The 21,340-nt window shown below is 36.3% G+C and overlaps 1 protein-coding gene across 1 annotated transcript in view; it reads left to right on the top strand.

Annotated features, from left to right (window-relative positions):
- Nucleotides 1–21,340, top strand: part of GPM6A (glycoprotein M6A) — a 254,674-nt gene that overhangs the window by 198,364 nt on the left and 34,970 nt on the right. The window contains exon 3 of the mRNA XM_006882219.1: nt 5–161. Within this exon, the coding sequence (XP_006882281.1) occupies nt 5–161 (157 nt within the window). The remainder of the gene's footprint in view (nt 1–4; nt 162–21,340) is intronic.

The raw sequence follows: 21,340 nt of genomic DNA, 5'->3' as shown, positions 1-21,340 counted from the left end.
TTAGGATTGACATCTTTAAGTATGTGATCTATGGCATTGCAGCTGCATTCTTTGTGTATGGCATTTTGCTCATGGTAGAAGGTTTCTTCACAACTGGTGCCATCAAGGATCTCTATGGAGATTTCAAAATCACCACTTGTGGAAGATGTGTGAGCGCCTGGGTATGTGATTGCTCCAGTATTTATTTTTTTCTACTTGCCACTTTGGTCTTTATTTTTATTAAATTGGGGGTTTTTAATTCATTCATTGTTAACACATTTTCTTCTATCCCCCCTTCCTCACTTCTCTCCCAGTCCATTTTGCAATGCATCTCTTGCTCTAGAATTTTGTCATACATATAATACCTAATCATTTACTCCTTTTGGATTGTTCTTCCTCTCATCTGTTCCAAAGCAGGGTTCAATATCAGTTTCTTTAAATAACATACATCTGTTTGGATGCATCTCCTAATAATTCCATTTTTTATGTGGGCTTGTTAAACATAGCGATGTTCTCTTTGTGATGGTTCTCTTAAATCTTGGTAATACAAATTCAGTGTCAAATTCTCAGGTAGTGTACAAAATAGCTAGTTTTGTTTCTATTGGCAGTAAAATTACTGCTCTATTAATGATTAAGTTCTTCTAAAGAATTTACTATAACATAAAATTTCATCTTCAAGTTATCTCAATACATGTGCCAATCACTTCCACAGTGTAAATATATGTTTGTTTTTGTATTATATAGTAAAGTAAATAAAATAGCAATTATATAAAGGGATTTCTAGTGGCATAGTCCATAGAGAATTGGGCTGTTAATACAACTGTGATATCTCTCTTGCAAATCTACTAGCATCTCCACTGGAGAAAGGTAATCTCCTCTTGTGCAACATCCTCTGAAGTCCTACTTTAGGTTCAACTATGAGTCAGTTGTGACTAGATGTCAATGAGTTTTTTTGTTTTATTTTCGTAAGAGTTATATTAATTGATATTTTACATCTATACTGATAGGTTATTTAATAATAAAAAAACTTATAATTATACTCAAGAACTAATGTAGACAATATATGTATACATACATATGAACCAGAGTAGTAAAAATTAAGAGGCATTTAATTGAAAATTTTCTGTAGAATAACCGTTCTATAATGAAGTGTTGGGCTTTCCATCTTCAATTGATAATATTTTTATGTTTTTATCCTGTTAAAATAAGAAAAAGTATTTAACTGGCATATAATTATTAAGTACATTATATCTAATAAAATATGAAATAAATCCTTTGAAAACTATTTATTGATATAACTAAAAATATGTTAACTAGCAAACTTACCATCTTTTTTAAAATTTATATTATGATACTCAATGTTAGTAGTCATAATAATCAGATAAAATAATATTCCTGTTGTATGCATTTTACTGGTCTCTGAAATAAATTTTGCAAAACTCTTTTATTTCTACTTTGGAGCGATGCTTTGTGACAAAGAGAAAAACAAAGGAATCTAATACCTAAATAGAATTTCAATAGTGGGACTTAATTACATTAATCTAAACCTTGTCAGATAAATTTTTAGGATTTGGAATATTAAGTTATTGACGTGGAGGAAGAAAAGATATGCAAAGATCATGGATAGATTTTTTAAAGTATATACATTCATTGCAATGATTCTCAATGAAACTAAATCTATTTCTATAGTAAAGAGGCAAATTTTTTTAGATTTATTTATAGTTCACCAACATGTTTTTTAAATGATTGAATTATATTTTCATAATTTTACTTGCAATCTGGATCACAGTACATTCATTTTCAACTTGATGATATTAAATGGTGTCTAAAGCTTATTCCAGTTGAGAGTACACAATACTAAATAAAGCACTACAGTAATGAAAGAGGTAAGTAGACTTTAAGCCTGCTTTTTTGAATCTTTGAGTGTTGTTAATCATTCATGAACTTGCTGCAAACACAGTTTGAAAGCTTGAAACCAATCAGAAATTTGTTTTCAAAAGAGAGAACTGACAACTTTTTCTTGTTATATGTTGTTGAATTGGAAACAACTCATAGCTGACCCTCTGATGGATTTTCAGAGGCCTTAAATCACACCAGAGTAGATTACCCATCATTCTCCTGTGGAAAAACTGATGGATTTGAACCACATGTTTTTGTGTTGACAGTGCAACTCTTTACCACCAGGCTGCCAGAGAAGCTTTAAGGGAGAAGTTCTCTGGAACAAGAGGTTGCCAAGATCAGTCTGGCTCGACTGGAAGTCAGTTGGTTTAAACATTAGTTAGTTGATTATTGTCAGATAGTAAACCCTTCCCAGGAAATGTGCAGCCGATTACATTTCATTCCGGATTGTAAAATTATGTAATTGGATTTTTAAATCACAGAAAAAAGGTATGTGTCTTCATATAGTTAATTTTTTACCCATCATTTGTGTATCTTAAAGAAATGTCAAATGAGAAGTGTGTTTAAGCCAAAAACTTGAGCCAGAATTCTTTTTTTGTAATAATAGACTTATGTCATCAGTCCCTCCTGACAGAGCAAGAGGATGGCAAGCAGCTGCTGAGTGGGCTCCTCGAGAGGCAACACAGCATGGAGTCAGCCCACCAAGATGCCCCTGCCCACTCCCTTAACAACCCCCTGCCACCTGGAAAGGGAGCAGTAGTTGCATTTTTGTTCATTCTGCTGAGGCAGAGATACAATGGCAAGGGTCTTTGTAGATATCCCTGGATACCCTGATACCGCGTGCAGGAAAGGGTCTCCAAATATTCCCAAATTGTATATCATTGTTGTTTCTGATGTTAGGTGCTTTCAAGTTGACTAAACTCATAGGAACCCTATGCACAATAGCTCTGAACCCTGACCTATCCTGAACCAGTCCCAAAGTCTCCAATACACCTACCCTTATAATCACAGTAACTGTTTCAATCCATCTCATCTGAGGTTTTCCTCTCCTACACTGTCTGCCCTTCCAAGCATAATGTCCTTTTCCAAGGATTCACCCCTCCTGGCAACATGTCCAAAGTATGTCATACAGAGCTTCAGAATCTTGCCTCCAAGGAACAACTTCGTTTTACTCTCTCCAGGACAGATCTGTTTCTTCTCTTGGCAGTCTATGGTTCAATATCTCCTCCAGCCCCTAAACTCAAGGGTATTGATTCTTCCTCTGTCATTTTTAGTCATTGTCAAGCTCCCTAATGTGTATCAAGTAATTGTGAATATCACAATGTATATCAGGCTCACCTTAGTCTCTAGACTGACATTGTTGCTCTTTGTCCACTCTGGAGAGAACCTTGACAACAGACTTTCCCAATGCAATTCATCTTTTATTTCCTGACTACTGGTGCCAAGTGTTGATTGTGGAATTGAATAAGTTAAAATTGTTAACAATCTCAGTCTTTTCTCCATCTATCATGATGCTGCCAGTTGGCACAGTGATGAGAATCTTTGATGCTTATAATAGAATGGGGATAAAAAAATTTCCCATTTTCCAAGTGGCTTTTCAGCTGTGTATTGACCTCTTTTTCCTATTCTGGTAGCCCACCTCCCACACTCTCAAGGTTAGTAGACTGCTTTAAGGCTCTTGTAGCACAATGTTTCTGCACTAGGTTGCTAACAAATTGTTGAGTATTTGCAAGCTGCCAACCACTCTGCAGGATGTAAATGAGACATGCTTTAATATTTTTGTTAAGATGCCACTAAGTCAAATACAACTCATAGTGACCTTATGAACAACAGAACTGCCCCATGATCTCTGATACACATGAGCCTGTTGGTGCTGTCACACTCACTTGGATACTTCATTTTATAGAGGGTCTTCCTCTATTCTAGGTGTCACCAACATGAGTAGGACTTATAGCAACCCTATGGACAAAAGATCTGACCCCTTTCCTATCCTGTGCCATCCTCACAATCTATAACATACTAAAACCCGCTGCTACAATCACTGTGTCAATCCATCTGATTGAAGGTTTTCTTTTCCTTTGCCAACTCTCTACTTTTCCAAGTATGATGTCCTTCTCTACAGAATAGCCTGCCCTAGGTATGTCCTAGCAATATACCGAAATAGATGAAGCCTTGCCATCCTTGTCACCAAGGAACACTTAGTCTCTACTTTCTCTGATAAATATCCTATTACTCTTTTGCTAGTCAATGGGATATTCACTGCTCTTTTCCAACACCACAATTGAAAGACATCAGTTTTTCTTCTAACATCCTTAAATCATTATCCAGCTCTCAGATGTTGTGCAAGTGATTGAAAAGGCAATGGCCTGAATCATGCACATCTTAGTTTCCAAACTAACATCACTGCTTATCAATGATTTAGAGAGGTCGCTGATACAGGGATTTTCTAGTGCAATACATCTCCTGATTTAATGAATTAGAAATACTTACTTTGATAATTTTAGTCATAAATTTTAAACAAAAATTTAATGTTCTATTGAAACTGGAGAAGCACTTCATGCCTAATATCTTTGATTTTGATTATTTGTTGGCCTTGTCATTCATTTTTATCTACTTGTAAATATTTTCCTTTGCAATAAACACAATTATCGATCTCAAACTTTATTCAAGTACTTCAGATAGTAAACCTAATGATTTTGAAGAAATTTTTTAAGCTTATTTTCTCTTTGGAAATTATTGTTAGCTATTATTAAATTGGCCTCCTACTTATTGTTTGGAAGGAGGAGTGGCGTCCACTTCCATAATAGCTTGCCTCCGGAAACCCTATGAACCTGGAGAGAGGATGAGAGACACTGAAGCGTTGAGGACTCTCCTTCATAGGGTCGCTATGAGTCGCCTGCAACTCGACGGCACTTAACAACAACAAAACAACAACAACTCATTGTTACCCCACAGAAAATGGACAAAATTGCCATCTTCTCTGAATTTATACCTTTTACGACTCTCATTACTCTACTATGAGGTTGCTGAATTTCATTGCAATGACCACATAGAATTCACAGACAATACTAGCAATTTTAAGTTTTACTAGGGAAGTAACAGGGTACAACTCAGGTATGAAGCTCCCAGTATACATTTGCTTAATTGGAACAACTTCTTCTCAGATGTACTCCTAAGATGTACTTTCTTTTTTTTTTAATGTACTTCCTTTTGACCTTCAGTGTCAAAGCTTAAGGCTAGCTCCTTTTGTTCTCTAATTATGTATTCCCTTGCATCCCTTTTCCACTAGTAAACCACACAGAAGAGAGGCTGGGTGTGGCTCCATGGAGCAGTAGTCCTAGGTCAACCCAATTTCACACCGATTTTCTGTCACTTCCACTGCTACTGCTGCTACTGGGTTTATGTCAGGACTTAATCATGCACATAATTATGTGGTTCAAAGGAAGTGCTGCACTTCGTGCTTCTTCCTTCCTAATGGTAAACAGATGCCGATTTTCTGTCTCTGATGCCCGACAATATAAACCTAACTAGACAATAAAACTAACCAATCCTGTGTTAGTAGCCTACACGACTTATTTGAATGTTTGCTTCAAAAAATGTTATTTATCATATTTATATTATTAACAAGTTATCAGTCATCATTTTGAGGTCATAAACACCTTAAATTTTTATAATCATACCCAACTATAAGGCAAGAAAACTTAAAAAGTCAGTGGCAAGAAAGGTCACTTTGAACAATTCAACATGTAATAGTCTAAGATAAAATAAGGAACTCATGTAATATTATTCAAAATGGGTTACCCTGGAGGACATTATGCTGAGTGAAATATCTCAGTCACAAAAGGACAAATACTATATTGTGTCACTGTTGTAGAATGAGGCTGGCAACAGAGTGCGGGTAAGACTGAGAAAAACTGGATAAATTTTGTTTACTGCATTGGGGTCAATGGGGGAGAGAATAATTTAAAGATAATATATTTTAGGGCATTATTATTATCATAGGAGTCTGGAATGAGGGTTGCAGAGTGGAGTATACTCAGGGTGGGGGTGGGGTGGGAGTGTGCGGGAGTGGGGGGATTTTATACCAATGAAGGAGTTTTTCTTTTGCTTTTAGGGGAGAGGAGCTAACTGGGAGTGGGGGTGGGGTGGGCGGGGAGAAAAGTACAATGATGAATGAATGGAAATCCAAAATCTCTGTAGAAGTTCATTGAAATTAATTAAAAAAAATAAAAGATAGCAAGTAGAAAAAAAATGCTAGATACAATTTTCCAAACTACTGTATTATTAAGCAGTTAAAAACATTTTATTTGCTTCTTTGTTAATGCTCTCATGTAAGGCATTAGTTGTTGTAGTTGATTGCCATCGAGTAGAGCACAATTAATAGAAATCCAATGCACAAAAGCCCTGAAGTCCCTCTACAACTATTGACATTTATCAAAGACAGTAGAGTTTCGGAGGTATGGTATTTAAGAAGTGGATGCCACTCCTGCTTTCAAACCTGTATGTTATTGTTGTTATGTGCTGTTGAACCACCTGCAGTGTATAGTGACCCTATGTACAGCAGTTCTGAACCCTTCCCTGCCCTGAGACAGTCTCACTAATTTTGACACACTAATCCCCATTGCCCCGGTTACTGTATCAATCTATCTCATCCGGGGTCTTCCTCTACTGCGCTGTCCGTCTATCCTTCCGCGCATGATGTCCTCCTCCAAGGATCAATCTCTCCTGGCCACATGTCTAACGTAAATGAGGCAGAGCTTCAAAATTCTACCCTCCAAGGAAAGACTTGGTTTCACCCTTTCCAAGATAGAACAAATTGTTTTCTTGGCAGTCCATGGTATGTTCAAGAATCTTCTCCAGCACCACAACTCAAAGGCATCTATTCTTCTTTTGTCATCCTTAGTCATTGTCCAACTCTCTGAAGCATAACAAGTGTTGAGAAGACCACGGCCTGGATTAGGAACACCTTTGTATCTATACTGACATTGTTGCTCTTCAGCACTCTGGAGAGATCTGTGACACCATATTTTCTCAATGGAATATTTCTTTTGATTTCCTGACTCCTGGTGTTAAGAGTGTTGATTGTGGATCCAAGAAAACTGTAATTGTCAACACCTCAATCTCTTCTCCATCTATCATGGTGCTGCCAATTGGCCCAGTGATGAGAATCTTTGTCTTCTTGATGTTGCACGTCAATCCATATTGAAGAATATAGTTCTTGACCTTTTGTAGCAAATGCTTCAGATCTTCTGTTTCAACCAACAAGGTATCATCTGCATACTGTATGTTGTTAATGAGTCTTTCTACAATCCTGATGCCACATTCCTCCTCATAAAGCCCTACCTCCTGAATTATCTGTTCTATGTACAGACTGAAAAGGTATGGAGACAGGATGCCTCCCTGATGCACTTCTTTCCTGATTTTGAACCGTGCAGTGTTTCTACACACTGTTCTGAAGACTGCTTCTTGGTCCAAGTATAGGTTTCTCATAAGCGTAATCAAATGTTTAGAGAGTCCCATTTTCCTCAAGGTTGTTGTTATTGTTGTTATGTGCCATTGAGTCACTTGCGACTCATAGAGACCCTATGTACAACAGCCCTAAACTCTGCTCTGTCCTGTGCCAGTCGCACTGTCTCTGACACTCCCATCCCAATTATCCCAGTCACTGAATCAATCCACCTCATAGAGGGCCTTCCCCTCCTGTGCCGTCCCTCCACCCACCCAAGCATGATGTCCTTCTCCAAGGACCTGTCTCTCCTCACAACATGTCCAAAGTATGTTAGACGGAGCCTCAGAATCCTTGCCTCAAGGTTAGCCACAATTTATTTTGATCCACACGCATAGTCAATGGAACACAGACAGACATTCTTCTGGTACTCTCTGCTCTCTGCCAAGATCCATCTGCCAATGGCAGTAAGGTCCATAGTGCCACAACCTCTTCTAAACCCGGCTTGTATTTCTGGTTGTTCTCTGTCTATGTACTGTCCAAGTTTTTTTCTGGATAAGCTTCAGCAGGATTTTGCTAGATATTTGTAGGTATTTCAAAGGTTATTAGACTAGCATGTAGCATGTAAGATATACCCTATATTTTCAGTATATTGTATACACCATAACTCAGAGTTCATTTCTTTCTTTTAAAGTTATTTTTTTAGTGATGGTTATATTTTTTTAAAAAATAAACAAACAAAAACTATTACTCTCCTGTTAATTCTGATACCTGGAGACCCTTCATCATGTTTCAGAGGCAGCGGATCTTTATGGCAAGAGACTTCCCATCTTTCTACCAACAGATGCCTCTAGGGGATTCCAAATGATGACCTTTGGTTAGCAGCCCTTACAATATACACTAAACCACTGGGACTCCTTTGTAAAACATTGGGGGGGAGGGGGGACCGGTTTGTGTGGGGAGAAGGGTGCAACAATGAATGAATGGAATTCCAAAATCTCTGTAGATGTTCATTGAAATGAAAAATAAACAAGCTAAATTAAATTAAATTAATAAAAAAAATGGATTAAAAAAAAACATTGGAAAGTTTAACCTGTCAAACAACAATGTGGAGTACATACCAGTATACGCAAATTATAGAAGAAGAAAGTGCTTGCTGCCCTAGAGAATGGGAGCTCTTGTGGGCTAGTAGATACAGAAGTTGTTTTATCAGCTCAAAGGCTAGAGGTACAAATCCAACAGTGGATCCAAAAAAAGGGATAATCTCCTCCTGTACTATTTATAGCCTTTGGAAACCTGCTTGAAAGTTGAAACAACTGATGAGTTGTTTCTGACTCAATGACAATGAGTTAAGTTTGAGTTGAGATAAAAAGATGTTGTTCCTATAGTCAGACAGTAGGTGCTAGAGCTAAGTTAGAGTTCAAATATGATACACAGAGGTCATGTCTCTAATCACATGATAAGAATGCAATTTTTTTAAAATGGAATATGTCGAAAAATTTCTTAGAATAATCATCTATTTGTGAAGGTCTTCTGTAATTCTGTTTTTTATCTTGTTGTTATGTGCCATTGAATTGCTTGTGATTTGTCACGGCCTGTGTGCAAAAGCTCGGAAGCCCATTTATTGTTAATAGAATCTTTCTTCATTACCTAATGCAATAAAATTCTCTGTCATCGAGTAGATTCTGACTCATAGCAACCCTACAGGACAGAGTAGGACTTCTGATAATGTAAATATTTACAGAAGCAGACTGCCTCATTTTTTTCTCAGAGATAGATGGATTTAAACTGTCACTTTTCAGTCTGCAGACAGTTGTTTAACCCGTGCCTTCTTCATTTCAGAGTATTATCATTTTACTCTGCCATTGTCTACAAATATGAATTCCCTTATTGGTTCAATGGCTTTCTTTGTGTGATATTTCCAAAATGATTGTTTGGGCTACCCTTTTGAGACTATTGGTCAGTGTAGTATCTGTTTAAGTAGTTAAAATGTGATTTATTGATCTATTATCTGCTTAAACAGCTTTTAATGGTTTGGTTTTCATATTATCATATAAGATACTTACAAATCCACTTATTCGGATTGGTTGATTTACTACACATGAAATTGGCAAGGAGTATTTCAAAGAAACCAATCTCATCAAAGTATCCGGAGTCTTCGTGATAATTGAAGAGCCAGGAGGTGCTTTGGATGTGGGCTACCTAAACTAAGCGCTTCCTAAATTTAGATAAAAGAGGTGTCATAATGATAGTTATGGAAAGGCTTCAGACCTTTTGTTCATAGGGTTGCTATGAGTCATGCTCACCTCAGTGACAATCAACAACAACAGCAACAACAATATGAATAAAGTATTGTAATACAAAGATCCAGAGAGACTGAAACTAAAGACCAAGGGAGATAGTAGCAGATTGGCTCCTAAATAAAGGCAGTAGTTGTAAGAAAGTCAACCCACAGATCAGACAGCAACAGCAGTTGGGACAATGGCAGAAAATGGAGAAAACAAGTAAACCCAAATAGTTCCAAAAGAACAAACATAGAGGCAGAAATAAGCACTGAGATTTTTAAAAACAAAACAAAAACTGAAAAATTGCAATTGAATTGATCACAGCATGATCCTCGGACAGCTGAGGGAAGCAACCAATCATTCATGCTGCAAAGAACTGTCATTGAGTTTCTATTTATGTTTCCTTATGTGTGAGAATGAACTTTAATTTTCAGGACATAAACATGTCTCTTTTGAGACAGTGAGACTTAGTGCTAGGACTCTTTATGAATCTCACCTTGGCATATTTTTATTTTTACTTCTTTGAATGGTTACAGCTTTGTCTAAATACATCATAGAATTATGGACTTTTTTATCAAGACCTTGAGTACAACTTGAATGTATTCCCTCATTACCATTTGTTCTTGATCAAGTGCTTCTTCCTACAAAGTTTTGATATCAACTAATTCTCTTTTGGTAGAATGATTCTCTGAATTATTTTCACATTCCTTTGTTGCTTTCCTATATTATTCAGATTTTTCCCATAGAATTCTTTATTATTGCAACTCAAAGTTATTATCAAATAAATTCATATCTAAAATATCTCTAAAAATTAGCACGTTATACAATAAAACCTTTTTTTAAAAAAAAACAAACTTTTAAATCATCGTGGTGCATTGTTTAAAATTAGGAAATGTGCACATCATGGTTGTATCCTTTTTATCCATACTTATTTAGCCTATTTGCTGAGCAAATCATTTGAAAAATTGTACTCCCTGAAGAAGAATGTGACTTTAGAGTAAGAGGAATATTCATCAACAGCCTGCATTATACAGATGGCACAAATTTACTTTCTTAATTGAATTTGAAGAGGACTTCAAATGCTTGTGACAGAAGATCAAAGACTACGGCCTTCAATATGAATTGCATCTCAACATTAAGAAGGCAAAATTTCTCACCACTTGACTGATAAGCAACATCACTTTAGATGGAGAAAAGACTGAAATTGTCAATAATTTCCCATTATTTAAATCCACAATCAACAAACTTGGTACCAGTAGTCAGGAAATCAAGAGACACATAGCCTTGGGAAAGTCACAGTCAAGGCCCTCTGCTGAGGAGCAATGATGTTAGTTTGAAGACCTGGGTGCACTTGATTCAGGCCATGGTCTTTTCAATCGCTTGCTATGCACCTGAGATCTCGATCAATGAATAAGAGTAACAGGAAAAATTGATGTCTTTGGGCTATGGTCTTAGAGAAGAGCACTGAACATTCCATGGACTGCCTAAAGAACAAACAGATATGTCTTAGAGAAAGTGCAGACAGAGTGCTCCTTGGAGGCAAGGATAGCAAAGTTTTGTCTCACATAATTTGGGCTTTTTGCTAGGGATATCATGCTTGGAAAGGTCACCAAAGTGAGGAAAACCCTCCCTGATACAGTGAGGAAAACCTTCACTGATACAGTGGCTATAGAAGTGGACTCTAGTATGTTAGAGATGATGAAGATTATAAAGAATAGGGCAAAGTTTAAGTCTGTTGTTCATTAGAATCTCTATAGGTCAAACTCAACTTGAAGGTATCACGACCACCAACGACATGCTAATAAAGACTTTTTAGAATAAGGACTGAAGTATCTAGGACAATCAAATCTAGCACAGGAAAAATCAGACTAAGAAACAACAATAAAATAAATACACTGTCATTTAACTGATTCTGACTTGTGATGCTCCTCAATCTGGTTTCCAAGGCTGAAAAGCTCAATGTAAATAGACTATCATCTCTTTATCCTTCAGAGTTTAGGTGGATTCAAACAAGCAAGCTATTAGTTAGTAGCCCAGCACAAAATGCACTATGCCACTAGACTTCCACTGTGGTGTATCATAGAGTCTGAACCGACCGGTGGGTTTTCAGAGGGAGTTAATCACAAGGGAGGAGATTGCCCATCCTTCTCCAGAGGAGCAGCTGCTGGATTTGAACTGCATGCCTTCAGGATTGCAGTACAACTTCATGCCTCTAGGCCACCAGAGCTCCCTAGACTTCCACTAACATGGGGAAAGTAATCTTTCTCAGACACTATAATAATTGTGTTAACATTGCTTTTTCAGTAGGGAAAAGAAAACAGTAAAAGAACAGGAAAGTAGACAACTTGAGGCAGAGAAATGATACTCCTGAGTATCAGAATAATGTTTCAGGAGCATTGCCAGATAGAAGAGATCAGGGATTTTCTTTTTTTCTTTCTTTTCCCCCTTTTCATATATGAAGTTGTGCTAGGTGGCAGAGTCCCATAAATCTAGAACAGTCAACTCGGGTCCCTTGGTAGAAGAGATGGTCTGTGTTTAACTGCTTATCTGAACATTTGTAGGTTGTAATTCACCTATTGGTGTCATCTTCTGCTTCCATAATATTATAGACAACAAAATAGTTCTTTGTAACAGAATGTTGTCATTGTCAGGACAGTGGAGTCAACTCAAAGACGATGAGTATGGGTTTTGGAGTTGATAGACCATTTTCAGCATACCTGCACAGTGACTATAAATCCAAATTCCCATCCCACTACCGCTTAGTTGGTTCTAACTCCTAGCCATCCTAGAGGACAGAATAGATTTTTCAAAAGGTTTTCCACAACTGCAAATTTGAATGAAAGCTGACTTCATCTTTCTCACATGCGAGTTCAAACCACCAACCATTTGGATAACAACTAAGTTCTTTAACCACTACGTCAGTGGGGCTCCTTATCATCATTCAGGTACTATAAAAATAATGAACAAATAGAAGTCATTGTTTTCATGTTTCTTGAGATGAACAATTAACTAAAATTTATGTGTGCCTTATAAAATCTGTTGTGCAGTGTGCTAATTGCACAGGTTGTCTCAATGGTAATCCTCAGAGCCTAAGCAGCTATAATCCCAGAATGATCACACCTCACACAGGACATGAATTATTGGCAAATGAGAGCTGTTTAGTTACTCATTGAAATAGGCTTCATCAATAAGAACTGTCTCGTAACGTGCAGTCTCCCTTGACTGGAAAAATTGCCCAATGAATCAGGAGCCTCTACTTCACATGCAACCACTTTGCATTGTGGAATTCTTTCTAAACCAGTTTTAAATTCTCAGTCTCTGTCCTGGAACACAGTTGCCTGACTAACCAAGGAAAGATTTGGCTAGATATATGGGATTTGGAGTGGAATTTTATCACTTTAGCACCATTGGCTTACCTGAACAGATTTCAAGGGGGCTTTTTTTTGGGGGGGGTTGGGGGGGGCTGAAGCCTAAAAGTACCAGAATATATGGGGAAGAGGATGAGAGAAGATATTATAGTCTTTAAAATATGACTCTTTTACTATTAAAACCAAATCAAAGCACTTCAATCAAGTCAGTGTTTTAAATACAGGATAGCTACCAAAATCAGATGGGCTGATAGTTTCAATGAGTGCTGTTGTTAACTGAAGGGAGCTCTAGTTGTCCATGGCTTTTGCACTATTAACCCAAAGGTTATGCGTCCCTGGTGGTTCAAATTCACATGAGAAAGCTGGGAAGTCTCCTCCCTGGTAATATATAGCCTCCAAAAACCCACTGATGTGTCAGATATGTGACAAGAGAGAGTGTTCTTTGTTACCATTGAGTCTACTAACACTAACAGCATCCCAATGAACAAGGATACTTGTTAGATATTTTATGTCAACAGGGATTTTTTTTCTCATATTTTTTCTAACATTTAGGCTGAGACTCTGGGTTTGGGCTGTAAGAGTAATGTGATATAGTATTCTTCACTCATATTGAAGACACCTAAACCTAAAGTACTTTTGATTTTTACATATATTTTAAATTTTATATTGGTTTGCATACAAAATTCATATACATTGTGTTTCATTTGTAGACATTGTGTAGCATACATTCCTTCAGTCACACATGTTTCATATGATCGATCATCCCCATAAATTGTGCTTTTAGAATCAATCATCATTGATCTATGCCCACTGTTATCCTTTCTTTTCAGGTCCCCACTGGATCTCTCCTAATTCTTTCACTCCCTTTCTCCAATCACCAAATTTTGTGACCCAGGGGCTTCCCTCTTTGGACTTTTATATATCTTTCTAGTTATCCTTTATTTTTACAATAATGGTCTTATATCTGTCCTTGTGAGACCAAATTAGTTCATTTAACATAATAGTCTGTAACTTCTGCTATGTTACATAGTATTTTTTTTCAAAATCATTGCTCCTGAGTGCTACATAGTATTCTGTCATGTGAATGCATGACAATTTTTCAATACTTTAATTTACTGATGGACATTTAGGCTGTTTCTATTTTCTTGCTATTGTGAATAACACTGCTGTGAACATCAGTCTCAAATCTCCATTTGTGTCTCAGTTCTATTTTTCTCAAATAATATTCCTAGCAGTGGTATAACTGGGTCATATGGAATTTCTATATTCAGTTTTTTTAGGAAATACCAAAATGCCTTCAGAGTGACTACATCATTTTACAATCTTACCAATAACATATGAACGTTCTAATCTCTCTTCATCCTCTCCAACATTTATTGCTTTCTGTCATGTTAAATTTTGCCAGTCCTACTGGTGTAAAATGATATCTTCTTGTGATTTTTTATTTGCATCTCTCAGATTGACAGTGATTTTGAGCATTTCCTCATGTGTCTGTTGGCCATATGAATGTTTTCTTCTTAGAAAAAGCTTTCCATGTCTTTTGCCAATTTTGTAATTGGGTTTTTTCCTTGTAAAGTTACTGTAGCATTTTCTAAACTTTTGTTATGAGACCCATGTCTGGGATGGCATTGCCAAATGTTTTTCCTGGTGAGTAGGTTTTGTTTTCACCCTATTGGGAAAAGTTTTGATTCACATAGGGGCTTAATGTTTAAAAGCCCCAATAACATATTACCTGTTCTATTCTTTTAATAAGAATTTTTAATAAATTATCATGCTAACATATATGTTTTAACTTAAATAATCTATCCTTTATGACAATATAGTATACGGTTCTATTTTTATTTTTCTGTACTATTCAAAACCTTCCACTTACAATTTAATTCACTTTAAATTCAATCTGAAAAATGGGCTGCCTACTAAAAATGTCCAGGGAAATTTCTATTTCTTTTGAATTTTCATTCTATACTTATAAAAAGTCTCTGTACTATTGAATAATTTAAATGAAGCCATCTGAGCCTGTATGTTTCAATATTTTTTAAATAAAGCAAGAAATTCACCCTAAGGATTTATATATATTCTGAATTGTGAATTCCAGTTTAATATTCTGCAACATTCTTAATTGCTGCAAATGTAAATAGTCTTAATTTTATATGTATAGGTTACACTTGCAAAGTATAAATGGAGCTCTTTACGTGATTTACTTGAGCTCAAAATGCCCTTAAAGTACCAAATATTTACTTGCATGTATGTTATTAAATAGATCACAAAGTCAGGAGCAATAATTGTGGGATACAAATTGGTTTTTCAAAAGATAATGAAGTCACCATTACCTACCTTTTCCACCCCAGAACAGTGTGGTGGGGAAGAACTACATTTTAAGCTTCAATTTTCTTTCAGATAAAGAGAAGAACTATATATAATCTCTGAATTTGCCATGTTATAATTAACATGTACAAGGCATATTATTTTTAATAAGATTACTGATTTCTTTGTCTCTTTCATGTTGGTGTTTGTATGTTTAATTTGTTTGGGGGGTTTTTGTTTCTTTGTTTAAACTTTTTTTATTTGTTTATGCCTATCAAATATCCAGCAGTTTTCTAGGACAAATGCTTACTGTGTTGATTATTATTATTATTATTATTTTTTACAAGTAGGTGGCTTTAAGGAACAGAAATTTGTTTATAGATTATAAACTAGAAATCCCAAATTAGGCATTGATAAATTAGAAATCCCAAACCAGGGTGCGGGCTCTGAGAGAATGCTCTCCGTGGAGAGATTCTTTCGTCTTTTCAGCTCTCACTCTTTGAAGATCTTCACCTTGTGTTGATATTTAAGTATTCCATTTAGAAATATTTTTAAAATTTTATTTAACATGCTTGTCTGAAAAAAAGTCACTAATAAAAATCACAATCTCACATTCACTAAGTGACCTATTGTGTCTGTCAGTATTGTTCTTGTGCACCAGATACAAATTAGAGCAGTGGGTTTTTTTTTAACCTTTTTATAGTTTGAATCAATTTTTACTTATTAAAAATCACACAAATTAGAAAAAAGGAAAATACAATTTTAAAAACGTTTTTGTTTTGTTTATTCTTGGAGCCTAGGCTTTGCTTTGTAAGTTAATTAAACATGTTACGGTGTACCATTAAGTTAGAACTGACCTGACAGGTTTTCAGAGGCAGTTAATTTCACAGGAGAGATTAGCCATCCTTTTCCTGTAGAGCGGCTGGTGGATTCAAACCGCATTCCCTGAAGATTGCAGTGCAGCTTCTTGCCACTAGACCATAGCAAAATTAATGCACTAATACTATGCAGACATCATTAATCACAAGGATAGTTCTTCAGATATTTATAATATGAATCTTACTAAACTAACATTGCTAAAAATTTCCCTTTGTGGAGATATCTGCTAGAAGAAAATGTATTTTATAATACCAGTAATTTTTTCTTTTAGTGTAAGTTTACTTTTTGTTTTAAATTCAAAAGTAAAATCTTTTAAAGTTAGTTTCATCTGAATTCATCCCAAACATCATGCATGCAAGATTGAGATGCCATAATAGGCACTGGTGATGGAAAAATGAATAAAACAGTGTCCGTCTCCAGAGAAGTTCCCCAGTCTAGTTGGGATACTTAGGCAGCTGGTACTTAAACACATGCATACTGAACATATTGACTGACACGCATGCAAGTTTCAGTATTTTCACAAAAGAGGGGTTGATTTAAGTTGACTCGGGGACTCAGGTGGCATTGCTAACCCTCTGACAGTTAGACTCCATTAGTGTAATCTCCTCAGTCTCTGAAAACATTCTGCTGCATCAGTTTTGAGTTGGTATTAACTCAAAGGCAATAAATTTCAAAATTGAATATCTACCTGGAAGACTATACATTGCTGACACACAGAAAATTATATTTCATTGGTAATGAATTGATGCTAACAAATACTCATCACTGAAGTTTGGAAGATGACAAGAAGTAATATAGTACATTTAAAAAAAATTTTATTGATTTTAATCAACATTTACAGAGATTTTGCATTTTCATTCATTCATTCATTGTTGCATTTTTTTTCTTTACCCTCCTTCCCCCACTTTGTTTCTCTCATTGAAAAGCAAAAGATAAACGTCTTCATTGGTATACAATCCCCTCAACCCCGAACCTGCCCCTCTGCCCACCCCACATGCACTCCACTATGCAACCTTAATTCTGGTTTCCTGTGAAAATCATAATATGCTATTATATATCACTTTTAAACTGTGTTCTCCCTCATTTGTTTCAATTCAGTATGTATAATCTATCCAGTCTTTCTCAGTCTTACCCCAACTCTGATGTCAGTCACTTTCTACAACAGTAGCACCATGCAGTATTTGTCTTTTTGTGACTGAGATATTTCACTCAGCATAATGTCCTCCAGGGTCACCCATTGCATGAGTTCCTTGTTTTTCAATGCAGCATAGTATTCCATTGTGCGAATATGCCACAGCTTCTCTATCCATTCGTTTGTTGATGGGCACCTGGGTTGTTTCCAACTCCTTGCTATTGTGAACAGAGCTGCGATAAACATGGGTGTGCATATATCTGCTTTGATGTCAGTTATGGTGTCTTTGGGATATATTTCCAGTAGTGGAATTGCTGGGTCAAATGGTATCTCTATTTGCAATTTTTTGAGAAAGCGCCATACCACCTTCCACAGTGGTTGCACCATTCTACATTCCCACCAACAGTGAATAAGGGTTCCAGTTTCTCCACAACCTCGCCAGCATTTGTTGCTTGATATTCTGTTAAATGTTGCTATTCTGACTGGGGTGAGATGATATCTCATAGTTGTTTTGATTTGCATCTCTCTTAGAGCTAGGGATTTTGAACATTTCTTCATATGTATATTGGCCATCTGAATGTCTTCTTTGGTGAAGTGTCTGTTCATATCCTGTGCCGATTTTTCAATTGGATTATTTACTTTTATCTTGTTGTGGTGCTCAAGTATTTTATAAATTCTGGATATAATTCCCTTATCTGAAATGTCATTATCAAATACTTTTTCCCAGTCTGTGGCTTCCCTTTTTACCCTGTTGGAGAAGTTTTTGGATATGCATAGAGATTTGATTCTTAGAAGGTCCCATTGATCTATTTTATCTTCTCCTGGTTGTAGCTTTTTCAGGATACTTGGAAGACTGTTTATGTTGTGGATTGGGACTACTAGGGTTCGTCCAAGTTTTTCTTTAATGAACTCTAGTACATTTTTAATAAGAACGGCATATTTAGAGTACTTTAGTTACCCAGGGTATATAGTAGGTTGAATTTATATGTTGTTGTTGTTGTTATCTTTTTGGGTGCTCTCAAGTATTTGGCCCTATAGTGGGTTTTCAAACACTGTAAATCACATGGGAGAAAGCAAATCTTTCTTCCAAAGAGCAGCTAGTGGATTTGAATTGCATCCCCAACTCCTTGCCACTAGGCCACTGGAGCTTTCTATTTTTAGTTAAAAGGCAAAATTTTTTTTTATGTATGTCGTCCATTCTAATGACTATTGCCACAATCCATACTGGGCTTATGCCATTTTACATTTCATAGTGATTTATTTTGTCTGATAACCATTTTGGTGTCCTATTTTTAAATCCTCAACAACCATATGTCATTTTGTCATTCTGGTAGTTTTTGTGTTATTCCAATGTTGAAAACTATGCTGCCATTATATCAAATATAAGCAAAATTTGTCATGGTGGACAGGTTTTGATAAAGCTATCTACTAAGATAAACTGAGAAATAGGTGAAAACACCTCCTTCTGAAAAAAGAGGTCTTTGAAAAATCCCGTGAATAGCAGAACTTTGATGGAACGCTATAAGAAATGCTTCCTATGGCAAAACATTCAATTATACTTGGGAAGGGCTGCTTCCTCACAGTGAAGTATTATGAATGGAACACAGCTTTCAGCCAATGAAGCACATCTCTTTGCTGATGTGGCATGACTCAAAGTGAGGAGAGACAGCTGCAAATATCCATGAGTAACCTGAGTATGGAATATACAAATATAAAAAAACCCAATCAATTTTGAAAAATAAAACACAACATTGAAGACAGCTATCCTAGTCATTAGTGAGCTAAAATGGGTTGGTATTGGCCATTGTGAGTCAGACTGAAATGTATGGCCAATTATAAATATGATCTACAGTGAAGAAAATGACAATTTGAAGAACAATGGTGTCACAGTCACTGTAAAGAAGAATATTTCAGTATCTATCTTAAAATATCTGGCAAGTCCCCTCTGCTGGCACCCACTTGAGACAAATAGAAGCTCTAAGAACCTGAGCATTTCATACGTGTCCCTCGTCAAGATGCAAGAGGACATCCTAAGGTCCATCTGGAACTGAGATTCTCATCCCAAGTGGGTATCGGCAAGAGGGGACTTGCCAGATGAATTGGAGGTCTCTGCCTCAGAGTCTGCCAACATTTGGGTATGCTGAAATTGTAAAATACTGAAATATTTGGACACACCTGTAGACTGACGGCTGAGGGCTGAAGGCTGAGGGCTAAGGGCCAGGGTGTTGTGAATCTCAGTTCCCGTTGGACCTTAGGATGGCCTCGCATGTCTTGAGGAGGGATATGTATAAAACACTCAGGACAAATGTGATAATGGTTACATATGATCGACAGTGTTTGGTGTAGTTCCCCAATTAAAACAAGCTTCGAAGCAGGAATAGCGTCCACTTCTGAAATAGCTTGCCTCCGGAAACCCTGTGAACCTGGAGAAAAAATGAAAGTTATACAAGTGTTCAGGTTTTCCATTCATAGGGTCGTTATGAGTTGTTTATGACTTAACAACAACAGCAACAACATAGAGAGAGATAAGCTTATCTAGTGGACAGAAAGTGATGCTACCAAGCCAAAAGTGGGTGACTAATCCATGGCCCTCAGGCCTGTTTTTAATTGTTTTAGATCAAACCTTCTTCTAGGTCATATAGCCCTAGTCTGTCCACTTGCTGTACAGAGGTAACTCGTGGTTGCTGTGAAGCTGAACACTGTGACACTGATGTGTCACAGGTGATAATGGTTACCCATGATGAACAGTGTTTGGTGGAGCTCCTCGATTAAAACAAGCTTGGAAGCAAGAGTAGCATCCACTTGCAAAACAGCTTGCCTCTGAAAACCCTATGAACCTGAAAAAAGGATGAAAGTTATACAAGTGTTCAGGTCTTTTGTACACCGGGTCATTATGAGTCGCCTATGACTTGATAGTACTTAACAACACTGACATCTTGAAATATAGTGCTGTCAATGATAGGATATTTGTACACATACAGGGAAGATTTATTAATAAAATTACTGTTTGAATTTACACAGTAATTACATGGCAAAAATTTACAAATTGAGGATATTTACCAAGTTTAGAAGTCTGGAATTCATCAAGCACAATAAAATGTATTAATAACTAGTGATTAAAATGCAAATACGGGAAACAAGGAATACCAGTAGTTTAATTATGTGGCTTTACATCAAGAAATGAGGCTAGAGATTACATAATAGAATTGTGCTTGGTAGACTTAATCATTGTAAAGACTTTTAAAAAAGATATTAGTTTATTATGACAAGAAATTTACTGACCAAGGTGTAAAATGCATCAGGCAGAAGATAGATTATTGCTAAGGATGGGGGAAGCACCTAACTATTTTATAATTCTACACAAACAACTCTCAATACATAACAAAGTTAAGAATTACATAGACTGAAGGGACAATGCTAGCAGTACACAAACTCAATGTAAGGGTGAAGGAAGGAAACTCTGCCATCTGCTTGATAAGTGAGAATGGGCCACTTGCTCTCTTTCAGAAAAGAAACCAGAAAAGCAAGTCTAATAAAGAGAAACAAGCCAACTTAGCATAAATGTAGCCATGTTGGGACATTTATAGAATATACAATTCAAAGGGGCAAAAGGAAAATTCACTATCATTCATTTTGGATGCTGATAATTTTCAATTCATAGACCTGTGAAGATATGACATTTTCAGATTTTCTTGTTTATTAAAAAAGAATTTATTACTTATGCTCCACCTATATTAATTCTTAATGATTACTATTACATTGCCAGTGTTATGTTACCACTACTGGCACTACTTGTAGATAAAAAAATTATAGAAGAAAGATAAAAGTATAGCATTCTAGATTTTGTTCAACTATTGGTTATCCATGTGACTTTGAAAAAAGTTGCAAAGACCTTTTTTATAAAACAACACATTTGGTATATCTATACATGTATTTCTCTGACATGCTTGCACCCATTGTTACAGCCACTGGGTCAATCTGTCTTGTTGAGATTATGAGGATAGCCCAATAGGATAGATAATGTTCAGATCTGTTTTTTTGAGGCTCC

The sequence above is a fragment of the Elephantulus edwardii genome, unplaced genomic scaffold (assembly GCF_000299155.1).
Source record: "Elephantulus edwardii isolate Elephantulus edwardi_28Jun2011 unplaced genomic scaffold, EleEdw1.0 scaffold00018, whole genome shotgun sequence".
Lineage (NCBI taxonomy): Eukaryota > Metazoa > Chordata > Mammalia > Macroscelidea > Macroscelididae > Elephantulus > Elephantulus edwardii.
Note: the sequence above shows the minus strand (reverse complement) of the source record. Positions and strands in the feature narration are given on the sequence as shown.